This window comes from Myzus persicae, unplaced genomic scaffold (genome assembly GCF_001856785.1).
Source record: "Myzus persicae strain clone G006 unplaced genomic scaffold, MPER_G0061.0, whole genome shotgun sequence".
Lineage (NCBI taxonomy): Eukaryota > Metazoa > Arthropoda > Insecta > Hemiptera > Aphididae > Myzus > Myzus persicae.
The window spans coordinates 3,211-11,683 of NW_019100993.1; the positions used below are offsets into that span (position 1 = coordinate 3,211).

At 32.8% G+C, this 8,473-nt stretch overlaps 1 protein-coding gene across 1 annotated transcript; it reads right to left on the reverse strand.

Annotated features, from left to right (window-relative positions):
- Positions 1 to 2,316: 2,316 nt before the first annotated feature.
- Positions 2,317 to 2,631, reverse strand: LOC111027196. The gene has a single exon (XM_022305455.1). It carries the CDS (start codon positions 2,629 to 2,631, stop codon positions 2,344 to 2,346), a length of 288 nt encoding a protein of 95 aa, XP_022161147.1. The 3' UTR covers positions 2,317 to 2,343.
- Between the last annotated feature and the right edge of the window lie 5,842 nt (positions 2,632 to 8,473).

The following is an 8,473-nucleotide window of genomic DNA, read 5'->3' on the forward strand; positions in this document are numbered from 1 at the left end:
TCAGACAAAACACAGTCACTTAAATACATACAATTTGAAAAAAAACTATGAAGACAAACCGATAACAGTAGGTAGGTTAGGATAACATCCAACGGGCGTATATCGATTCCGCCGGCTATTGACTACGCCGGCGACCGTTTATAATATCTACATATTGATTCCGCCGGCTACTGTTTATCCCTCCCTTGTAATTTGCAAATGTCTTTTTAAAATTACAGTCCTACATAATATACTTTATAATACATGTATAAAATAATAATAATTGTATAATAATTCAAAATTGATATGTATATTCTAATTAAAACATGTATGCGAATATTTTATAAAATGTATAGTCTAAATTGTAAAAAATAATGAAAATAAAACGAGTCAATATAGGTATTTTATTTTATTCCATACATATTGCAATAAAACGTGTATAACCTACACTACATTTAAATGTCATAACTATTCTGACTGAATCTTAACCTATATGAAGACAAATTGAACAAATTCGGGTTTTTTTGTGTCAACGAACAGTTCGTCATTCATTTAAAAATAATATCACGCTTTGGATGGTCAAAATTCAATCTTTTTGCTTTAAAATCGATGAAACAGAAACGTCACTTTAAAAAATATTTTCTATCGTTTCACCAGTTAAAATTCACTTAATAGTTGTTTTTTTTTCTGCCAAAATATAGTTTAACGATGCCCCAAGCCATCTGGAACAGATTTGAACTTGAGTCGGAAACACTTAAACCGCAAAATTAAATATAAATTAAAATGTATGTCAAATGGCGATCTACAATGGCCAATATATTATGACCGATATGAAAATAAATTCAACAAAGTCAGTTTTTTTTGTGTCAACAAACAGTTCATCGTTCACATGAAAATATGTACACGGTTTGGAGGTCAAAATTCAATCTCTCTGCTTTAAAATCCATGAAATAGAAACGTCACTTTCAAAACCCTTCTCTATCGTTAAAATAATTGAAATTTGTTTATTCTTGAATTTTTTTCCGCCAACATACCTATTGTTGTTACCTCAACTATGCTACAAACTAAATGTAACAGATTTGATGTTGTAGAATATATAAGTTGTAAGGATATAATTTTTGGGTAGTATTAAAATAACACAATCAATTCTACATAGTTATTAAGAGTACCAAATTTGTGAGCACTATGTGGTGTTTTGCTATTAAAAAAAATTAATAAATCAAAATGTTCTCAAAAATGTATAGATGTATGTTGTTTGTTGCGAAATCCGGTTTAATGTAATACGGTTATAACTCATCTGAATATGCTGGATTGCATGTATTAATATTATAAATTATAAATAAAAAGTAATAATAATATAAACAATATTATAGTTTAGTTTTTTTTTATTAACATTGTAATCGTATATTATTACACTTTAGAACAGAATAAAAAATAATAGTATAAATATCATACAATTTTCTTTATTTTCATTCTAATTTTTTAGCTTCTAGCGTTTGACTTTCTTCCACAATCGTCTAGAAGAAACCGGACAAATATTTGAGGGAAGACACGCTGGTGCTCTCAAATCAGTGAATTTCCATGGTCTCAGACATACATTGTACCAAGGACAAAAATAGAGGATTTGCAGAGACTGTCAGACCTGGAAGTCTGCGGTGACCGAGCGTGCAGGGTGGTTCTCGTCGCGCCACGACGATACGACACAGTGCACTACAGTTCACGACCGACTGAGCTTCAGCGGGCAGCACTTTCGAAGGAGCAAGATGATGTTTGTGCTCGATGGCGATTATGGCACGCAGCGGCAGCAGCCACAGGACCAGGATCAGGATCAGCTATACAAACGTGTCTAAAGATCGGTCTTTGCCGAAGGACCACCGAAAACGGTGGCCGCGTCCTGGAAACTGACCCGTGTTCGTTCTGTGGGTGGTCAGCTGGGCGGTTCGGACTAGAAAGCTTTTGGCTGCAGATCGGAGAGGCGTGTCGAGTGCATCGGACCGGGAAATGGTGACTGGAGGAACTTGGTGACTGTGGAACTGATTAAAGAATAAGAAGTGTGAGGGTGGCAGCTTCAATAGAAACGTGACAAGGCTTCGAGAACGCCAGCTTTCGTATATTACAGGAAACTTGCAGGTTAGATTTGAATGCTGAAAATAATAAAACGAAATTAAAAATTTTGATTTTTCCACGATTCTTCGACATTTATATATATTATATTCTATATAGTAACACTCATTAAAAAATCAATTCATACTACTGTATAGGACTACTTATGATATAGATATTCTATTAGGTACCATGTATTGTGGTAAAACCATTACATTTGTTGTAACGCTTCAATAAGTTTACTGTCTTGGATTTACCAAGTCAATTCTTATTCCCTTCAGTTTCACCGTCATTTTGTTCCTCCTCAATCATGTCACCATTTCTGCGGTTCCGAAACTCACTCGGCACACGCACTTCGATCTGTAACCTGGCTTTTTCGTCCGATTCGCCCAGCCGCTTTCGCAAGCACAGAACAAACACGGGTGGGCCGATTTCCAGTGGACTCGGCAGCATTTCCAGTGCACGGTCCTTCGGCGTAGACTCATCTATAAACTCGCCCCGTTGATCCTGATCCTCTGTCACCCGCTGCTGCTGCAAGTGCCGCTGCATGCCATGTTCTATGTTTATCTCCGTTGAGCTCGCATCCTCCTACTCCGCCGGCTGATTCGCGTTCGGCCGCACATTGTTGTAGTACACTGCGCTAAGTCATCTCCGAGGTCCCAACGAGAACGTAGCCTGGTCACCTCAAAGGCCCGCCGGCATCAGCCACATGGCTGACCTGGTCCGACAGCCCGCCGCTATAGTCCTCTATTCATCCTTGATAAAATATGTCTGGTTAAGCTCCTTTTCGGTTCCACTGACATTCCCCGATGATTTGTAACACAGCCAGCGTCTTTCCTCTCGTGTGCCCGGTTTCATAGTGAATATCCGTAGTTTATTTTTACAACTTTGGTATTTAAATAAACAAATCTCATTACTATGGTCCAAGATATTATTATTTTACTCGATTGTAGCCAGATACCATATATAATCCATGTATGTGTATTTATGTCATATTAATACCTACCTCATAAGTTTTAACTTTTAACTAAAATCCGCTTTAATTGTCGTGCCGTAATAGTTTTAACTAATGGCTACAAAAAAAAAAAAACTAAAATCCGCAAATAATCAATATAATAATGAGCAATGGATATAGATGATCGACATAAGCTCAACTGAGGGGGCTGGAGTATCTGTGCTGTAGTGGCTACGACCTCTAAAAGATAACCCATTAAAAAAATTATCCTCTGAACTCACATAATATTAAACTTAAATAAATAAACAAAAATTTGGATTTACTTATTTTATACTTATTACTATAAGGTCCATAGGTATATACATGTCGTGTTTTAATAACAACATATAACAAAAAATGTATACACGCATTGTGTGTACTCATATTATGTATGACATGTGACAAAACGACACATATTATACTCTCGTACGTACCTTTATTATATTTTTGTATTATGTATAGCGCGAGTTAGGTATTATTATTTTATGTATACAGAGGGAATAAGAATTTCGTCGTCGGGGTACCTCGCTTTATATGTATAATTATAATAATAATAATAATCTTTATATATATTATTAAAACGTGAGGCGTTTTCTTGTGACAGTTATATCTGAAGTTCTACCGGGCTGATTTTCACAATTTTTTTTTTAAACGAAAGTAATCGGTGCTTATATGAGCCATCAAAAGAGAAAATTCCAAAAAGTTAATTATTTTAATAGTAATTAAAAGTATAAAGTTTGTCGTATACCTATATGTAGGCGGCGACCCTAGGGTTTCCATAGCTACCTGTAACCTGGCCTTTTTATATCGACGTGTAGATATGAATTGTTCCGAAAAGTTGATCGATAAAAATTATCTCGCACACATAATACAACTACAGAGCAGTGCTGTAATATTGTGTCTTCGTCCGTTTTTTATTATACCTATCGTTTATTTGTGTTTCTTATGAGTTATGACAGTTATACATCTTATTTTTTCTAACGCAAGTACTCGAAGCCATCAAAAGATTAACGTCAAAAAAAATAATTATTTAAATAGTTATTAGAAGTGTTAAGTTAACGACAAATTTTACCAGTTGTCTCACATGGATCTAGACAGCTTACAATACAAAACTGTATAAAATATTCTCCGATTTGGCTGAATTGTAAAATTCTTAAACTATTTAGAAATATGCGAGTACACCAAAATGAAATTGAATTTTATAAGTTTTTTTTTTTTATTGAACTTAAGCCCGGCGACTAGGTCCATTAGCTGTTGTAGGGGTTATGAACTGTGGCAGGGGGTAAGGTTGGTTGGTTATTTGGTTTTTTTTTTACGATTGTTACGGTAGATAGCAAACACGTGTATGTGTGGCAAGGTTTTTAACTACCACGAACCCGGGTGGTCACCCATCCGGGAATTAGAAGCTGTGGCCGTTACTTACTCCTATTCGCATTCCGCGACTGGCAGCAGCCAACGCGCCACGCCGAGCCACTTACAAGTTTTTGTTACATATTGGAAATTGCAAATACCCACTAATAAATCCTTATTCGGACAAATATTCAATTGAAATAAAACCATCGCTATTATCAAGTGATATATTAAAAGACGTTTTTGAAAATATTATTTTTAGTTTAGAAAATGTGTCTAATTTTTCACAATTTGCTATTCTTACACCTAAAAATGAACATTATGATAAGATGAATAATGCAATTGTCACTATGTTGCCAGGACCAGAAAAAAGGTATTTAAGTGTGAGTATAGTGTCAAAAGAATGTGACGATTTTTTGTTTCCTACAGAATTTTTAGATAGTTTACATTTAAGTGGTTTACCTACAATACAGTTTGATACTAAAGAAAGGTGCTATTGTAATACCCTTGAGAAATTTAAATGTAATCTCCAATCTAATGAATGGCACAAGATTTATAGTACGAAATATGTACGATCATTCTTTAGACTTGGAATCTATAACTGGTCCCTAGACTGGTCAGCGTATTTTATAGCCTAGAATTGATTTAACCCCGACAGTTTCTACTCTTCCCTTTTCATTTACCAGACATCAGTTTTCGAATAGCTTTTGCACAGGGTAAGACATTGGATAAAGTAGGTTTATATTTACCCCAACCTGTGTTTAGTCATGGACCATTGTCGATTTTGTGTTGCCATGTTCAGAGTTAGATCTTTCGAAAAGTTAAAAATACAAATAATACCACCAAACAACAAAAAAGATACAATGAATATCGTTCATAAAGAATTTCCATAATAATAATACACAAATTCGTTGAAATTCATTAGTTTATAGTAATTTCTTTTGTTTTGGGTGAAGTATGTATAGTTTTCCCATTCATAAAATAAAAATATATCTTACGTATACCTATCTATAGTATCTATAAATGTAATTAAAGCTTAAAAAATTAAATTATTTTAAATTTTATGTTTTTTATTAATTGCATACTATTCTAACGATGTATACATGATACATCCTTTATATTTATTTGTATATACACAATTATTATTCAACTATTTGATTTTTTTTTACCGTAACCCGGCAACGACGGGTAATTTAGCTAGTAATAATAATTGTGTGCAGGATGGCAATACCTACAATACCACGATACGCATACACGCATAGCGTTCAGTATAATATCATATATAGGTATAGGCACTATATACAATATTTACATGCATCATGCGTGTATGTGGAGCAAAGGACGAAGGGTGCATTGTTGATTAAAACCTAAATGGCCACCGCGGCCGATATAATATAATATATATATGGAAGAAAAACGGACCGCGATCGACAAAGGATCTATACATATATTTATGTATAAGTATATAAAGCAGGACACAAATCGTTCATAAAAGTTATAATACAATATAATACATCGGACGCCGCGGATTTTTGCTGACTCGGCTAGGCGTGTATAATAAATATAGTATACCTATATGTATATATATATTATATACTTGCACAGTTGCACATATTATACACGTATTGTGCGATTATATTATATATAAATATATATATACATGTAACATGTATAATAATAATGTAGTTTGGCAGTGCATACCGTGTGAATGCCGCGCTGCAGAAAGAGCGCACGTCGGCGTTTCGAATAAAATATATTTTGTGAAAAAAACTCATCAACTACCAACGCGTGACGGGGGGTGGGAGTGGAAAGGCACGAAGTTGGAAATTGATTTCGAACCCAATAGAATTCCTCCCCAGGTGGGAGCTACAGTGATTTTATTAAAACCTTAGAAAATGTATGAGATACTAAAATCGTACCTTTACGAATGCGATCGTTCTTCCTGTGTACTAAAATAATATTTAAGTAGGTACCTATAACTATAATAATATAATATGATGGCTATACATTTTAATTTAAAGATATAAATTATGCAGAGATAATGGGTAAAAATTGAAATTTGAATTTATACATAATAGGTTAAGTAGGTATAACTAAAAACATCTTACATTTGTATCACTGTAGCCTGTAGGTATCATTTTATTTTTTGTTATACATATTATTTATCATTTTTTATTCGATGAGATCTGTACTGCGAAGGTTAAAACTCTTTGCGGGAGTGTCACCGTAGGTATATAATATTATAATAACGACCGTTACGCGTCGGAGTACAATATTGAATATACTATATTATATTACTCATATTATTCCTTAGTACCGCAGAACTGCATGTATTTATATTTTTGATAATGCAGACATATTTTTACAGTGAATGATCACTCCGTCCCCTCGAGGTTTGCCCATACATGAATCCTAATGATATAATAACAAAACAAATTAAAATTTTTGTTTGTGGTATATATATAGGTTACCTTTTGCAATTTATGTTAAATAAGTATGAATGAGAATATGAGATCCCTTTACTCTTCGAAAAATCCTAAAAGCATTACATTAGCCTGGCTATTTTGAAAATCAATATTTTTTTTTCACAAAGATTTAGCACTTTACTAGCATGGATTTGCACAAAAAAAATTATAATTTTCACGAAATTAATCAATGAGGCAGATCCAGCATCGTGTTTCTAAAGTTGCGCAAGCCCGGCCGCATACTATTGCCTGTCACTATAATATTTAAAAAGAGGGTAATTGGAAGTCACTCTGATGCACATTAGGTGTCTAGGACTTAGGAATTCACTGTAATAGATGGTATTCAATTTGAATTCAATGAGAAAACATCATTGCATATACGAAAAACGATTCGGAGAGGAGACGGTATAAGTCAGTCAAGGATGTTTTATATTGTTATTACTTATTGTCAATACGGTCGAGGACAAGATATTGTTCATTTTAGAACAAAATAATAATATCACTAAAGCTGTAAGAATAAAATAGAAATATTATACTGATGTATATTGGGATGTTTTTCAAATAAAAAATTTAAATTTAAGACGAAAATATGAACAAAATAGATATTCTTTGTGTTAACCTGTCATGTTTGTGTTATATCGACTATATTTCAACATAAAATAAATATAAAAAAAGTTGGGTTTATGTTTATTTTTAGATTTGTTGGTTCAAGAATTAATTGATTACCTACAAGAAATTTTGTTTTAAATTTTCAATCTTTAGCTATAAAACTTGAACATTCAATACATTTATAAAGACAAACTCATTTTTCAATTTGAATTTGATAAGTTCTGTCAAAATTTTAACTTTCAATGACTATAAAACAAAAACGCAAAGATGTAATTTTAATATTTTTCAACATATATTGTAACGAAATATCAGGATCATTGTATTACATTTTCACGCTTTTGACAAACATTAAAGACTGCAGTCTACAATATCAGTATTCTTAAATTCATAGCGTTATTACAATCATTATATCATGAGAAAATAAATACTTTAAGGAACCAGGTGGTTATCAAAATTTAAAAATGGAACTTAAAAGTCATCAAGCATTCAATTTTAAAATAAAAATGGAAAGGGCATCCCAGGGGCAAATGCGTTATGAGAATCAAAAAAAAAAAAAATATATAAAAAAATCAAAAAGGATTCAATTTTAAAATGAAAATGGGAAGGGGAACATGGGTGCAGGCAGGCAATTGCGTTTTGAGAATCAAAAAAAAAAATATATAAAAAAATCAAATATGATTAAATTGTAAAAATAAAAATGGGAAAGGGGGCATGGGCACCGGCAGGCAAATGGATTTTAAGAATCAAAAAAAAATATTTAAAAAAAATCAGATATTATTTCATTTTAAAAATAAAAATGGGAAGGGGAACATGGGCACCCGCAGGCAAATTGTTTTGAGAATCAAAAAAAAAATAAAAATATGAAAAAATTTGCAAAAAAAATAAACATTAAAGACTGCAGTCTATGATATCAGTATGCCTACACTCATAACTTTATTTACAATAATTAAATGCTGGTTATCAAATTTAAAAA